This window comes from Mobula birostris, chromosome 13 (assembly GCF_030028105.1).
Source record: "Mobula birostris isolate sMobBir1 chromosome 13, sMobBir1.hap1, whole genome shotgun sequence".
In the NCBI taxonomy this organism is placed as follows: domain Eukaryota; kingdom Metazoa; phylum Chordata; class Chondrichthyes; order Myliobatiformes; family Myliobatidae; genus Mobula; species Mobula birostris.
In genome coordinates, this window is record NC_092382.1 from 40,646,626 (window position 1) to 40,663,496 (window position 16,871).

Consider the following 16,871-nt stretch of genomic DNA (forward strand, 5'->3'; position numbering starts at 1 on the left):
TATGCTTCTGGGACCAACTCATAAGCTTTGAGCACAGCCTGTTTCACAATGTCATAATCAGCTGTTTCATCAACTGTCGAAGCAGAATAGGCTTGCTGAGCCTTCCCCTTAATTACACTTTGTAAGAGAATAGGCCAACTCTCTTTTGGCCACTTTAAACTCTGAGCAAAATGCTGAAAGTATTTATCAACCTCTGCCTCATCAAATGGAGGTACCAATTTAACTTCCCGACTGGCCTCAAACTTATCACCAGAGTCTGATGCTAGACCACTTTGCTGCAATCTCTCTATCTTTCCAGCTCAAACAGCCTCTGTCTTTCTGCTTCCTCCTTCTGTTTTTCTGCCTCTCTAGCTTCAAACTGCCTCTGCCTTTCTGCAGCCTCCATCATTATTTTTTTTAACTTGTACGGGAGCTCAAGCTCACTCAGTTTACTTTCAGGAAACACCTCCAACTCCTCCACTTTAAACATACCCTTGGATACACAATGTTCAGTTATTATCCTCTGCCTCTGTGACCTCCTCATTGTCAATTTCACCTTTCCAAGTTTTAACCTTTTAGCAGTACTCAACAACTCAGTCCTTCTGGCATCCTCTAATGCCTCAGAGGTTGGCGCTTGCAGAAATCTATCAACATCCATTGCTGCTGATTTTTCACCCACAAATAAATCAAAAGGGATTTCCCCAATGAAATTGATAATTAATCAATCAATACGCCCCCGAATTTGTTCATATCCTGGACGCAGGCCCCAATTTTGTTACAAACCATAACGCTTTAGAAATGAACTAGCAGCAGTAGACTACACCTGAAGTCTGGCTTTGATGCTAAAACAACTATCTTTATTAGTATCGACTCATAATATAGTAACTTAAGCAAGATAAACAAAAGTTAACAGAGTTATGTGTGTATATATGTGTGGGTAAATATAACTCCCAAACTATTGAGCTCGGGGGAAACAAGGCTTAGAGTCTTGAGATGGTAAAATATGAAAGTTCAGTTCATCCATGGAATAGGTGATGAGAGAGATATTTGTAATGCAGGGTGAATTTCCAGAGAAGGCAATTATGTCGAATTCCACAGGTCCCATGGTGGTAAAACGAGAGAACAGTCACTGTAGATTTTATCTGTCATCATTCCAAATACACATACGAATTATCACCGAAAGTGACTTGTCACAAGGGGTATCGTCTTCAAGTGAATTACCACACCACACCCAGGCAAGGGTTAACACATAAGTGGTCTTCACAGGATACCTCAAATCAGATCCACTCCTATGGATCAAACGAGGTGACAACCACACATTCGATGTACGCTGAATCGATAATTAACCCACCCTTGTGGGATAGGGAAGTTCTAAACAGTGACCCTTGGCCACTAGTTCCCTGGTTTCGATCCTTCCATTTTTCCTCCTTCGTCTCCGTCTGACTCTGAGTGTCCGTGTCCTCGGTTTAAACTAAACAAGCTGCGAGCGATGTAAAGAAGCGGCAAGTCAGACTGATTCGCCTTCTTAATCTCTCTCTCTCTCTCTCTCTCTTTAAATGACAGTCCACAGCAAACGAAACCTAGAGATTCATAACAACGGCCACTCCCCATTGTGAACTGACTGGTGTGCCAGTAGTTGGGATGACTGAGTGAATCCTTTCCCACATTCTGAGCAGGTAAACGGCTTCTCCCGAGTGTGAACTCGCTGATGACTCTGTAGGTTGGATGACCGAGTGAATCCTTTCCCACATTCTGAGCAGGTGAATGGTTTCTCCCCAGTGTGAACTTGCTGGTGTCTCTGTAGGCTGGATAAGTGAGTGAATCTATTCTCACAGACTGAACAGGTGAACGGCCTCTCCCCAGTGTGAACTCGCTGGTGACTCTGTAGGTTGGATGACTGAGTGAATCTCTTCCCACATTCTGAGCAGGTGAACAGCTTTTCCCCAGTGTGAACTCGCTGGTGTCTCTGTAGGGTGTAAGAGTAAGTGAATCTCTTCCCACATTCTGAGCAGATGAACGGCCTCTCCCCAGTGTGAACTCGCTGATGACTCTGCAGGTGGGATGACTGAGTGAATCTCTTCTCACAGACTGAGCAGGTGAATGGCTTCTCCCCGGTGTGAACTGACTGGTGTGCCAGTAGTTGTGATGACCGAGTGAATCCCTTCCCACATTCTGAGCAGGTGAATGGCCACTCCCCAGTGTGAACTGACTGGTGTGCCAATAGCTGGGTTGACTGAGTAAATCCTTTCCCACATTCTGAGCAGGTGAATGGCCACTCCCCACTGTGAACTGACTGGTGTGCCAATAATTCAGATGACTGAGTGTATCCCTTCCCACATTCTGAGCAGGTGAACAGCTTCTCTCCAGTGTGAACTCGCTGGTGTCTCTGTAGGTGGGATGACTGAGTGAATCCCTTCCCACATTCTGAGCAGGTGAACGGCCTCTCTCCAGTGTGAACTCGCTGATGACTCTGTAGGGTGGATGAGTGAGTGAATCTCTTCCAACAGACTGAGCAGGTGAATGGCTTCTCCCCAGTGTGAACTCGCTGGTGTCTCTGTAGGTTGGATGACTGAGTGAATCCCTTCCCACATTCTAAGCAGGTGAATGGCTTCTCCCCAGTGTGAACTCGCTGATGATTCTGTAGGGTGGATGACAGTGTGAATCTCTTCCCACATTCTGAGCAGGTGAACGGCCTCTCTCCAGTGTGAACTCGCTGATGACTCTGTAGGTGGGATGAATGACTGAATCCCTTTCTACAGACTGAACAGGTGAACGGCTTCTCCCCAGTGTGAACTTGCTGGTGACCCTGTAGGGTGGATGAATCAGTGAATCTTTTCCCACAGACTGAGCAGGTGAATAGCTTCTCCCCGGTGTGAAGTCGATGGTGTCTCTGTAGGGTGGAAGAGTGAGTGAATCTCTTCTCACAGACTGAGCAGGTGAATGGCCTCTCTCCAGTGTGAACTTGCTGATGTACCTTCAGTTTAGATGAGCAAGTGAATCCCTTCCCACAGTCTGAGCAGCTGAACGGCAGCTCCCCGGTGTGAACTCGCTTGTGAGCCATTAGGTCAGATGACTGAGTGAATCCTTCCCCACAAATTTAGCAGATGACCAGCCTTTGCCCAGTGTGAACTGACTGGTGTGTCCACAGGCGGGAAGACTGACTGAATCCTTTCTCACACCCAGAACAGATGAATGGCCTTGTCCCAGTGTGAACTTGCTGATATACCTTCAATTGAGATGACTGAGTGAATCCATTCCCACTGTCTGAGCAGATGAATGGCCTCTCCCCTATGTAAGATGACGGGTGTGCCATTCGATCAGATAACCAAGTGAATCCCTCCCCGCAGTCTGAGCAGGAAGGATGGTTGATTGAATCCCTTGCTCCACTTCTTAAATATCTAGACAGAGACAGCAACACTGGCGTGCCATGCTTGAGATTCCTGGAGACAAATTCCTTCTCATTTTTAACCTGTAAAAAGATTTACAAAATCCATCAGTGTGTGCAGGACAACATTTCAGATGAGATCATTTGATTTGCCAAGGTGTGATCTGACATCTCACTGTTAAAGTGAGTTTCAACCCAAGTTGGAGAGAGAAATCATCTTCTATCTGGGCACAGTGCTGGTATCTGGAATGACCATCTAATTCTCTGATGCTCTTCCTGTCTCAATAAGAATGGGCATTTCTACCATCTCCAATCTGTGACCTGGCTCAGTCTGACTCTCTCCATTGGTATTATTCCCTGTTCCCACTGAGCTGCATGGGTTCCTGGTCCCACAGTAACTGAAACACACTCACGCAAATAGGCTTTCTTGATTGCAGCTGGGATTTTCTTTTATGTATTATTAACTTAAAGTATCACAGTTTTAATGCCATGTAAAAAATTACTGCTGAGATGAATGTTTGGTTCGCCCACATAATTAAAACAAATAATATGGATTGGCCTGACTATGATTGAAATTGAATGCGACGAGCTTTGACATATTACTGGAACCCTGGGACCAGTGAACAACTGACAGCTTCCCCAGTTACTGACCCCCCCAATGGTGGTTACTTAAACAGGACTCCACTCCATTCGAAACCCCAATGCCAGCGGTCCACCCGCTGTGACTCTGTGCTATGACCCTATGGCGTACTCAACTGAGGAAAGCCAATATTATGCACCCCTCGAGGGACAGAAGTTCCCAGTTATGGTGATTGGAGAGGTGAAAGGAAGAGAGGGCAGAGCATTATTGGCCGAAGTTCCGGATTTCCTTTGGCAACAGACAGGACTGGTGGTTCCCCAGACCACCGTTAGGGTTTGCCCTGGGTTCAAGCCAAAGAACCTGGGTTCCTTGCCTACACCTCAATGAATCAAGCCTCCAGCACCCAGGAAGACTGGCAAGACTTGGCCATGGGCCAATTCAGATACTGGAAGGAGTCTGAGGTGAAGACGGGACATCTGGTAAGACATTCTTTTAATATTGACCGAACTCAAGATGTTGTACCCCATCTCTGGGCAACTTCAGGCCAAGAATTCGACCACACCAACTTCCCCCCTGTCTGGATCACCATGAAAGAAGGACAGACTCTCCCATCCATTCCGCAATACCCCCTGAAGCCCGAGGCAACGTCTTATGAGGATGGAAGCTCTTTTGTCAATCCAGCAGGAAAATGATATTCTGGCTATGCGATAGTGACGGACACTGAAATAGTTGAGCAGGCCTCTTTTGAAGCAGCTGTCTCCGCCCAGAAGGCTGAGCTGTTTGCTCTGACTCGTGCCTGTATCCTAGCAACAGATAAAAGTGCGAACGTTTACAGAGACTCCTGTTACGCATTTGGAGTTGTACATGACTACGGGGCTCTCTGGGAACATGGGGATTCCAGAATTCCTCTGGCCACCCCATTAGTAATGCCACCTTTGTAAACAACTTTACTCACAGTTCTACAGCTACCTTGAGTTTTGGCTATTGTTAAATGTGCGGCCCAGATACGCATGTCCGACCAGGTCACTAAAGGCAATGCTTTAGTGGATGAGACAGTGAAAAGTGCGGCACAATCCTCGGTAGTTGTGGTGCCCTCGGGTTCCCGTCAAGCAACGTTCTGTGACTTAAGCAGAACGAGTTTGCCAGACATGTGGGAGGTACGTACTTTTCAGGGGGACACCTCTGAGGAGGAGCGCAAACTGTGTTCCCAGATGGGTGCCAGAAAGACCCTGACCTAGGTTTTTGGATCACCCCAGTGGGGCAGATTTATTTTCCTGCAGAGTTTTTATCAATATTGGTCAATTAAATACATAATTGTACACACCTGGGAAAGGAGGGAATGGTTGGTAACCTGTACCCTGCACACTGGGTACTACTCCCTTGACAGGTGAACATTATTCATGTCTACAAGTTGATTTTATTGAATTGCCTGCACTACATTGCTATAGATATTGCTTAGTTATTATAGATGTGTTTAGTAGGTGGATTGAAGCTATTCCAACTACCAATAATACTACTGTGACTGTTGTGAAGGTATTATTACAGGGAATAACTCTCAGGTATGCTGAGCTCTGACAATGGCCCACACTTTGTGGCGAAAGTAAATGAAGGGCTATGTAATGAACTAGCTATGAAGCAACAATTCCACTGTGTACACCACCCACGGGCTGCTGGCATAGTGGAAACAGCCAATGGCACTCTGGAGAGTAAATTGGCTGAACTAACAGCAGAGACGGGACTCACTTGGTTGAAGGTCCCACCGTCACCCCTATTCCACATGAGGGTTACCCCACAGGGGAAAACAGTGTTGTCACCAGCTGAAATCATTTATGGACGGCCCATGAGGACACCCTGGGGACCAAGACCTTGTGTACCATTGCTCCCAGAAAGTCTACCAGCAAAATTGGATATGCATACTCTGGGGGAAGAGATGGGGAAATATATATGCCAACTAACCAAAATTTTCCAAGCATTACATTCACAGATACAACAGGCTTACAAGGAAGAGAACCACTCTGCAGAGAGGAGTGACTATCCCACCATAGAACCTGCTAATTTTGTCCTGATCAAGAACTGGGATCGAGGGAAACTTGGACCTCGGTGGAGAGGACCATATCTGGAGTTACTGACCACTCCCACGGCTGTGAAACTGAAGGGGCAATCTCGGTGGATACATCAAACAGACAACAAACGTGTTACTGAAGGAACTGAGTAGAAGGACTCTCTTGGACTAAAGGAAAATGTATTGGTTGATAGTGGTGTTCGTGTTTATGTCTTTGAGAGGGCTCACCCCAGCATCCGGGGGCCCCCATGTTAACACCTTTCTGTCACACCTATGCCAAACAGGTAGAAGTAGGGGCCTGCTGGGTTTGTACCGAAATTCCCCAGCATGGTAAAACTATGATTCCAACGTCAGTAATCACGCTCAACCAGACTGAGGAACTCCCAGCCTGGGCTTTCTCAAATATCACCCGGGGAAGTGAGGTGAGGAACTGTGGTCCAGTCAGAGATGACTGTGGCTGTCAGTGTCTTGAGGGATGGTATCTCAGGCCCCCACCAAACAGAACTTCCTGTACTGGGAAACATGCATCCTGGCCATACTTGCAGGTGCCCAACAGCGGAGAGGAATAACTGAGACTGAGCGATTTTGGGTGATCGCTTTTCTCTCCTATGGAGTAGCCAGGAATTCACGAGAGAGAATCAATTTGGCTACAGCACTTGAGGAGCTGGGCACAATACTGCAGAGGCCCTGACAGAAACACAGGCCCAAGTAACAGAAGTATCCACTGAAATGATTGCAATCCGGCAAACAGTCCCACAGAATCGTAAGGCTTTAGATTTTATTCTGGCTGAGAAAAGGGGGAACCTGTACTATTATTGACACAGAATGCTGCACCTATATCCCTGATGACTCTACTAACATTACATCCCTCTCCGAGCACACTGCCAAGGAGACTGACAGCATCAAGGGAGTAGGGCAGGATTTACACGGGTTCACCGAAGGGTCGAAATGGTGGTCTTCGAAGGCCTGTTTGGTAATATGTGGGGTGAGATATTGCATTATGGCCGAATAGTTGTACATATCATTGTTATAATTACTGATGTCTGCTGTTTTTACCCACTGATGAGTCAATGCTGTACTCGTTTGCTTTCTCTGTAAAAGATTACTGCTTTGTTGATCATGTAAAGTGGGAATGATAAAGTATGTAAAAGGGTTAACACTTCGTTAAACAATAGCAGCCTGCTTTTCTGAAAGAAACTGCTGATGATAAACAGATGTGCTGAGCCATGCTGAGCCATATTTCTTCTTGAGGGTAGCTAGCTAGGATTTCAGGATGCTTATCTCCTTGTGTACTCAGGTGTAGAGATAGGACAGCTTCAGTCTGCTCTGTGTGTGAAAACCGTTATGACTACTTTGTAATTTGTCTTTAGGGGCTGTCATGTAGTAAATAACTTTGGCTCCAGCCTGTCTTTTGTGGGGGGTATCTGGACAGATATATCTGTGGTGTAAGGGGAATTGTTAGTCAGTTAGTGGATTGGCCCGGAACAGTCATAGACTGTTCCTGTTTGAGCGAATAACGGAGTAAGCCCCAGGTGCTTGGAAAAACGAGTCTGTTCTTATACGGTCTCTGAGTGACTTTATCCGGATTCGACTTCCACAGAATGGGAGTGGTTTTAAAGGGCTGGGCTGCTGGAAGCACATTACCAGACCTGGAGTGATTGCAACTGGGTCTGACAGAGGCATAACTGCTTCTTCTGGGCACATTCAGTCTCACTCCAACTATTTCCTACCTTCCTTTGTACAGGTATGCAATGTCTAAAGGACCAGTGTTTGAGTAAATGAGACTCACCAAACTTTCTCCTGACTGAAACACTGGATTCTCAAAGTCAGATGGGTTCTCTTCAGTTAATGCTCTCGATCCTCAGGCTGGTTCACTTGTTGCTGTTCCCTCGTGTGAGTTGTGGTTTGCTTCCAGTTGGGGTTCTTCTTCCAATAAATCTCTCACCGTAGGTCTAACTTTAACATGAAAGATAATGAAGCACATTAACAATAAAATGGAGAACCAAACATTTCTGCTTAATATTACTAAGAACAAAACTCACTGAAATTTAAACGCTGAAGTCAAATATAATGATCTCAGTGAACAATCTTTTATTGTTCCTCACACATCACAAAACGATATGGGATAAGAAGGAGTCATCATTCAGTCATGGTAAGACATGAGATGTAGGAACAGAATTAGGTGATTCGATCCATTGAGTCTGCTCCACCACTCAACCATAACTGATTTTTATTCCAACACCATATTCCTGCCTTCCTCCTGTAACCCTAAAGCTACTAAGCAATCATGAATATATTAATCTTTGTCATAAATATACCCAAATGGCAGCCTCAACTGACCTCTGCGGCAACAACTTCCACAGATCAGACGACTTTAGGCCAAAATATTTTCCTCATCTCAGTTTTAAAGGGACGCATATCTATTCTGAGACTGTGCTGTCACATCAGACTCTCTGTCTAATGGGGACATCCTCTCCATATCCATTGTATCCAGGCTTTTCAGCATTCAGTAGGTTTACTTAACCATACATCCCTCCACCACCCCCACCGTCCCTCTGAACTCCATTGAGCACAGGTTCTGAACCATAAAATGCTCCTCATACATAAAACTGATCATTCCTTAGATTATTCTTGTAAACCTCATTAGCAACAACTGCACAAAACACATTTCCAGGAATAACAGACAGATTGGTACCTGTATAATTTACAGGGAAAAGTTGTGCTTTCTTTACTGTTCTACTGTCACAGAACAAGGCATTTGCATTCCCAGATTAAAACAGGTCCATTTCAGGAAATATAAACCAGTCCAGGGTGAATGTAACAAAAAGAAACTGGAATTACCAGAAACGCTCAGCAGGTAAGGAACAGCTGCGGGGAGAGGAACAAACATTACAATTCAGGTTAATAATATTTTGTCAGAATGACGTCAAACATTTTCTGTTTTTAGTGCAGATCTCCAGCAACTCGAGATTCTCTCAGATTTCCACCAAGTGACAGACAGGTGACAGTGAGGGGGGATATTTCCAAACACAGTTTGAACACCAGACTCACGGGTCTATTTCCACTGTTGTACACACAGACCAGCCCATTTACTCATAGCCTCTCCCTGTGAGGATGGAATGGGAACTCATCCTCTCCTCAGATTAGCAGTCATTGCTTCCAAAGGAACTCCAGAAACAAACATCTGATCCCAGACCAGAAATACTCACTCAAAACCTCATAAGCCCAAGCAGCTCGATCCCCGGGTCCATTTTACCTGGATCAAAAAGTGTGATATCCCAGGACCCAAACTCAGAGTCACACAGCTGAATCTGCCACTCACCAACACTGAGAGTCTCACACATCATCCCCACGTTTCACACTGGGTGGCGCAATCCGGGATTTCCCCACAACCAATGTCCAGCTGCTCGAAATTTCTGCTTCACTGCAGAAGGATGACCATCCAGCCCCATCAGTAGAAGCACTAACCAGTGTCAAAGCAAAAACACCGAGAGATTCATATGCCTGGAATGTAGATCACAGGATTATAGCCCAAGCACCAACTCTCCCAGTACGCTTTGCTGCCAGTAAAATGCTGCAGTGTGTCAGCCAGTCACAGTTCAAAAACTAGCACCTCCGCACCAATGCACAACAGAACCGGTACCTGATGACCCTCTGGCATTCTAGCTAATAAAAACTGATTCTGGAAATAACATAGCGAGGCCAAAGTTGTAAATGAACACTTCACAATAAAAACAAGGGTTAGAAGAAAGATTGCTGATATATAATATTGAGGTGGTGAGATACAGGGTGGACCAAGGTTGATCTAGATGGTTTATGTACATCACTGAAGCTGGGGGGTGGGGGGGGGGGGGTTGGGGATTAGGAGACTGGACAGAGGTTGAACAAGATGGGCAGGGGATGAGCAGATGGAACCAGGTGGGAGAAGGGATCAAGGACAATCACTGATGGTCCTCCAGCAATACACAGATACTGAATTAATAGTAGCGTAGTCATAGTCATACTTTATTGATCCCGGGAGAAATTGGTTTTCGCTACAGTTGCACCATAAATAATAAATAGTAATAGAACCATAAAAAGTTAAATAGTAATATGTAAATTATGCCAGTAAATTATGAAATAAGTCCAGGACCAGCCTATTGTCTCAGGGTGTCTGACCCTCCAAGGGAGGAGTTGTAAAGTTTGATGGCCACAGGCAGGAATGACTTCCTATGACGCTCTGTGTTGCATCTTGGTGGAATTACAATAGTAAATACTACTGTATAAAATGACAAAGTTAGAACAAAGAACAAGAACTTTGCCATATATCCTTTGATCCTCACCAATTTTTTATCAATACACCATAGAAAATTTCCAATCCAGACACTTCACATCTTTGCGTGGTAACTACTCTGCCTATGACTGTGAGGGACTGCGGGGACCTTGGGATACAGATCAGCACATCACAGAAACCATTCTCCCCCCTAGACTTCCCAATCCTCCTGTAAAGCAGACAGTGAAATCAAAGATCCCCATAACCTGGGTCGTTCTCCTTCCTCACCCTCCCCAGTCCGGGAGAAGACACGACAGCCATAAAGCTCAAAGGACAAATGTGAGGAGCCTCAGGAAGAGAGGCGACTTGGGGGAAGTCAACGGGACTCAGGGGCCAACATCAGACTCCCCCAACACAACAAGGAGGAAACATCACCATCCATCCGGGAATTATTTAAGACGCCAAGTGATCTTGCGTCACAAAGCGGAAGGCGGGGCAGATCTGCGGTAAAAAGCCTCACGTGAGCAGTTGGCGGGAGTTCCATTTCAATTCTGCAGAAATAGACAGCCTGGTCTCCTGGTTTGGATCGTTCAATGCAGATTAAGTGAAGTCGACACATTTCTGACGAGCCCAGATAATTGGAAAATAAATGAGTTCTGGCCTCACGGCCAACATCAGATCTCCCCGCTCGGGATCGGTCTCAATACTCACTGATGGGAAAGTGATATCTTCCGCCCGCAGACAGTGATCTCGATCCAGGCGGTGAGAATCCTTTACCAATCCCGCAGACGACTCACTTCAGCACTGAGCGGAAAGGCGAACACCGTCCATCTGGAGACTGTGAGCAGGCGCGGAGTGATTGTTGCGTCATCCGGAGGGCGGGGCCTCGGGAACAGACGCGCAGCTGCTGCCTGTCTGCGGTTAAACGGGAGGGGCGAACGGGATCACGTGACCCGTGGGGGCGGAGACTCCAGCTACCCGCCACTCTGTGGAAAGAAACAAACTTGTGTTATGTACCATCAGTAATAGACCACAAACTCAATTTTAATGTCAACTACTGTCTTTATTAGTATATAGAAAATTAAACTAACTTCTCACTGAAACAGAAGTTAACAGTGTTATGCGTTTGTGCCTCCCACACTGTCAAGTTTAGGAACAAGTACTTAAAGTTTCAAGATGGTAAATTTCAGTTATCCACGGACTGGGGAAATTTGTAAATCCACATTAAAATACAACGAGGAAGTAATCACGAAGAATTTCACTGGTTCCGCGCTGGGAGAACGAAGCAACAGTCGCAGGAGATTTTCAGTCACCGAGTCGTATTCCAGAATCCACGAAGAGATTGTACAAGATGACAGTCACAGGAATATTCTTTAGAACAAGTGGTTGCTACACAACACCCGAATCCATGCAAGTGTTAACGAAAGTGATCGCCACAGGAAAACTCCAACAGTCCACTTCTGGATCAAAACAGCGACAGTCACACATTCAATATGCACTGCGTGCCGCTCCTTCACCCAGTCCTTATTGGCACAGGAAGAGTATCAAACTTTTACCCATTACTTTAGCAAACTGCAGCTTGCAGTCCGCTGGTCCTCCAACTGTCTTTTGTTCTCTCTCTCTCTCTCTCTCTCTCTCTCTCTGCTCCTCTGCTCCAGCAGTCAGTGTAGTGACGTCATACTCCCGCCTCCTGCAGGCTCTCTTAAAGTAACACCCACAGCAAAATGAAACCTGTGATCTCGTAACACTTGCCGCTCACATCTCATCTCACCTTAAGTGTATTAGACATTTCAACCCCCAGGAAAAAATACATCGTCTCTCCGCTCTATCTATTCCTCTCGTAATCTTATAAACGCCCATCCAGTCTCACCCCAGCCTGCGCCGCTCTGGAGAGAACAACACAAGTTTGTGTAACCTCTCGTTATAGCTGTCTTAACCACCCGATCAATCTGTGCAGTCTCTTTCAGGGAGCTGTGAACTTGGATCCAATATCCCTCTGCTCATCGACACTGTCCAGGGTCTTGCATTTAACAGTATACTGTCTCTTTACATTTCACAGTGCACTGTCTCTCTACATTCGACCGACCGAGCTGCCAAGATGATCATCACTAATCAAATCTCACTGAGATTTCTCAGGTCCTGTTGAAGTTATTGCCAAGTGCGCAAGTACAGGAAGGTACAGGTACAGAGAAACACTGACTTGTGGCAGCATCACAGGCAAATACATTCAGATAACACACGGAACACAAATTATACGATTCTCTGTCAGTAACAATCTATAAATATGTTGTGTCCTGATCAATATTAACGTGTGCATTTTGTGTCAATAACAGACTTGGAAATGTTGAATTTGGTCCCTGTCTTCATCCCTCCTGTAGTCCACAACCAGCTCCTTTGTTTTTGTCACCATGAGGGAGAGGTTGTTTTCTTGACACCACTGTGTCGGGGTGATGACTTCTTCTCCGCAGGCTGCCTCGTTATTCTTTGAGATGAGAGCAATCAGTGCAGTGTCGTCAGGGAATTTAATTAGCAAATTGGATCTGTGGGTGGCGACACAGTCATGGGAATACAGAGAGTGAAGGAGGGGCCAAGGAGACAACCCTGTTGGGTATGAGTGCTGAGGGTCAGAGAAAAAGAGGTGAGGGAGCCCACTCTTACCACCTGCCGGCGATCTGACAGGAAGTCCAGGATCCAGCTACACAAGGCAGTGTGAAGGCCGAGGTCTCTGAGCTTCTTGTCGATACTTCACGCCTTCATATGGCTACTGCTCTGCCCATGACTGCAAAGATCTGCAGAGAACTTTGGAGAGCAGAGAACATCAGAGAAATAAGCCTCCCCTCCATGGACTCTTCCTATATTTCCCCTGCGTCGGAAAAGCAGGACATGTACTCAAAGATCCTCACAACCTGGACATTCTTGCTGCAAACCCGCTCCCCCATCGGGGAAGAGATACAAAAGCCTTAAAGCGCGTACCACCAGGCTTAAGGACGGCTTCCTGTCTGCGGTTGTAAGCCAAATGAATGGTCTCCAGTCCGATAAAATGGACTCGACCTCACAATGTAACTCGACGTGACCCTGCACCATATGTCTATCTGCACTGCACTTTCTCTGCAGCCATAATGCTTTGTTACAGTTATTGTTCTGTCGTATATCAGCTCAATGTACTGTTGTAACGTGTAGAACTGTGTGGATGGTACGTCAGGCAAGATTTTCACTATAGCTCAGTACGTGATGATAATAAACAGATCTCCCATTTTAATTGTGTGAAAATATTAGACAAATTGAGCTTCTGCTTTGGAACCTCAGAAGGAAACTTCACTGAACTGTTGTCATTTCTGAGGAATGCAAATAAATAGAAAAGGCTTCAATCTCGCATTACGATCTGCGGTAACTGGGATCAGGTGACCGGTGGTGGGTCTCCCATACCAATTATCAGAATCAGGTTTAATAGCACCAGCAAATGCCATGAAATTTGTTGTCTCTGCGGCAGCAGTAGAACCTAATTCATAACAATAGATTTTAACAATTGTGAATTACAATAATATACACATTAAATAGTTCAATTATATAAGTAGTGCAAAAAAATCTAATAAACTATTTTAATTGTGTGGAAATTCTGGAGCAAAGCTTAACTAAACCGTACACATTTATGAGAAGTTCAGAAAAATAGAGAAGGCTAAATTCTCATATGAATGGGTCATATACCCAGAAATATTGGCTGCACTTTGGCGGGCCGAAACAGTGGAATAGACCATTAGACAATAAAATATTGGAGCAGAAGTAGGCCATTTGGGTCATCGAGTCTGCACCGCCATTCAATCATGGGTTGATCCAATTCTTCCAGTCATCCCAATTACCCTGCCTTCACCCCTTACCCTTTGATGCTCTGGCTAATCAAGAACCTATCTACCTCTGCCTTAAATACACCCAGTGACTTGGCCTCCACAGCAGCTCATGGCAACAAATTCCTCCTATTTACCACCGACACACTTAAGAAATTTCTCCGCATCTCTGTTCTAAATGGCCGTCCTTCAATATGGAAGTCTCTTGTCCTAGAATCCCCTACCATGGGAAATCAACTTTGCCATATCTAATCTGTTCAGGTCATTTAACGATCAAAATGTTTCTATGAGATCCCCCCTCATTCTCCTGAACTCCAGGGAATACCGCCCAAGAGCTGCCAGACCTTCCTGATACGGTAGACCTTTCATTCCTGGAAACATTCTCGTGAATCTTCTCTGAACCCTCTCCAATGTCAGTATATCATTTCTAAAATAAGGATCCGAAAACTGCACACAATAGTCTGTGTGATCTCAGGGGTGCCTTATAGAGACTCACCATCGCATCCCTGCTCTTATATTCTATACCTCTAGAAATGAATGCCAACGTTGCATTTGCCTTCTTCACCACCGACTCAACCTGGAAGTTAATCTTTAGGGTATCTTGCACAAGGACTCCCAAGTCCATTTGCATCTCTGCATTTTGAATTCTCTCTCCATCTAAATAATAGTCTGCCTATTTATTTCGTCCACCAGAGTGCATGACCATACACTTTCCAACATTGTATTTCATTTGCCACTCCCTTGCCCATTCCCCTAAGCTATCTTAGTCTCTCTGCAGGCTCCGCAATCTCTCCAGTTACTTCCTTCCGAACCTGAGGGTGCATTCCATCAGGTCCGGGAGATTTATCCACACTCAGACTATTAAGCTTCCTGAATGAAGTCGAATATTGAAATACCTGGATAGAGAAGTCGTGAAGGGCTACAGTATCTGGTTATCACAATGCCATAAATACAACTTAAATATACAAACGATAGGCTTGCTCCCCGGCTTGAGATTCTAAATTGGAGAATGACGCTTTATTCACAAAATCCTCATAGCCCACAGTGACCGTGCACTGATCCCAGCAATGCAACCCGCCACTGCAGCCCCACAGTGCACTATGTACAGATTGCAAAGCTACGAAGTTGTATGTGAATAGACTCCCCTCCCCCCAACTCCACTCTTTCTGCGTCACCAGCAGGCTGGGACATCTCACATCTCGCTGCCTCCGCCAGGCCATTAAACTGTGAACACCTGTGGTCAGGGACTGATCTCTGGGGTACTCCAAACGCTACCCCCTTCCAGTCTGAAAACGACCCACTCATCCAGCCGCGCACTACCGGCCGTTTATCGATCTGCAACGGGAAAGCCCAAATAAACTACTCCTGAGGTTCAATACCATTGCTGACTCTGAGTTTACCACCGTCAAATGCCAGAAGGGACATAATAATCAGAAAGTCTCTAGTCGCAGCCGTGTAAATAAAACGTGATCTCAGTGGGTGTGTGGCGCATGCTCAGAATGCGAAGGAGACAGACAAACTGAGCCAAGTCACAGACTGATGAAGGGGATGAATGATCGATTTTGATACAGAGAGAGAAGCAGAGAGTTTGATATTGTGCCTGATGCCGGAACTGTAGCCAGTTAGAAGATGAACTCTTTTTCCTCCAAATTGTTTTGAGCTGTGACAGTGTTTTTATCAGAAGGCACCATGGAGACTAAAATTTTCTGAATTGAAATACTGTCCTTCACCCACTAATATGCTTTGCAAACTTTTAACAGTGTAGAAAAGTCAAAGCACTTGTGCATGGGAATCACAAACACGTTAGTTCCGCTGTATCTGTCACTTCACCAGCGCTTGAATGCCGCCGATCCTTGAATGTGGAGGCGGAGATGCTGGAGAAGACAGCGCCCCACTCGCTACAAGGAGACCCCGATCACGTGTCCATGTCCGTGATCTGATTGGATACATTGCCATGACGTTGATAGCAGTGTTATGTCATTCACTGGCTCTTATTTTGGAAAGGATTCAGTCGGCCATCGCAGATACAACAACAGCTTCGCACTGGGAAGCGGCCGTTCACCTACTCCGTGTGTGCAAAGAGACTCATTCAGTTAACCCACCTTGTGATGCTCCGGTGAGTTCACAATAAATAGAGGCCACATTTCAGTCCAGAGTGAGTAAAGAGTTTTACTTAATCATCCCAGCTGCTGCAACATCAGCAACTTCACATCAGGGAGGAAATTCAAATCAGTTCTATGCTAAATGTTTAACCATCACGATGACTGAAGGCAGCTGCAGGTTCATGAGGGACTGCTACCGTCAAAATTTGCAGTTCTTGCGGCTGCTCATCGCACCCAGTACTGAACCCTAGTCACTGAGGATTGGAGCAGTCTGATCTGCTGATGTTAGCCTTAAACTGGACTGATGTTTAATATTGTGGATCTGTGAAAGATAAAGCAGTTCTGTATCAAATCCCGTGTCTCAGGTACTTACTATCTCTACCACACTCACAATGTATACTGTAGAGTCCACTCGGCCCATCTGGTCCCTGCCCATGTTTCTGTTCCATATCAGTATATCAAAATCTATCCCTGCCGTTTCCCTCTCACTCTCCCTGTGATGACAGGTTGCAACTAGTCACCACTCCGTGGGATAGATTTCCCTTGAATTTCACGGAATCATAGAAATCTACATTACGTTACAGGCCCTTCGGCCCACAGTGTTGTGCCGACCACGTAACTTACTCTAGAATCTGCCTAGAATTTCCCTTCTGCATAGCCCTTTATTTT

The 16,871-nt window shown here is 45.6% G+C and overlaps 1 protein-coding gene across 4 annotated transcripts; it reads right to left on the reverse strand.

Annotated features, from left to right (window-relative positions):
• Positions 1-799: 799 nt before the first annotated feature.
• LOC140207559 (uncharacterized) lies at positions 800-11,132 on the reverse strand. Of its 4 annotated transcripts, none has more exons than XM_072276104.1 (4): positions 10,970-11,132; positions 8,702-8,874; positions 7,796-7,958; positions 800-3,448 (listed from the first exon to the last, which is right to left on the reverse strand). In XM_072276104.1, the coding sequence occupies exon 4, from the start codon at positions 3,038-3,040 to the stop codon at positions 1,568-1,570; it is 1,473 nt and encodes a 490-aa protein (XP_072132205.1). In that variant the 5' UTR covers positions 3,041-3,448; positions 7,796-7,958; positions 8,702-8,874; positions 10,970-11,132; the 3' UTR covers positions 800-1,567. The 4 variants fall into 4 exon arrangements, with proteins under 4 accessions (XP_072132205.1, XP_072132204.1, XP_072132206.1 ...); XM_072276103.1 differs by having other exon boundaries at positions 7,796-7,962; XM_072276105.1 differs by lacking the exon at positions 8,702-8,874 and having other exon boundaries at positions 10,970-11,130.
• Between the last annotated feature and the right edge of the window lie 5,739 nt (positions 11,133-16,871).

Excerpts from the sequence above, each read along its gene's own strand:
- LOC140207559 (XM_072276104.1), bottom strand. The coding sequence starts at position 3,040 with ATGGCTCACAAGCGAGTTCACACCGGGGAGCTGCCGTTCAGCTGCTCA.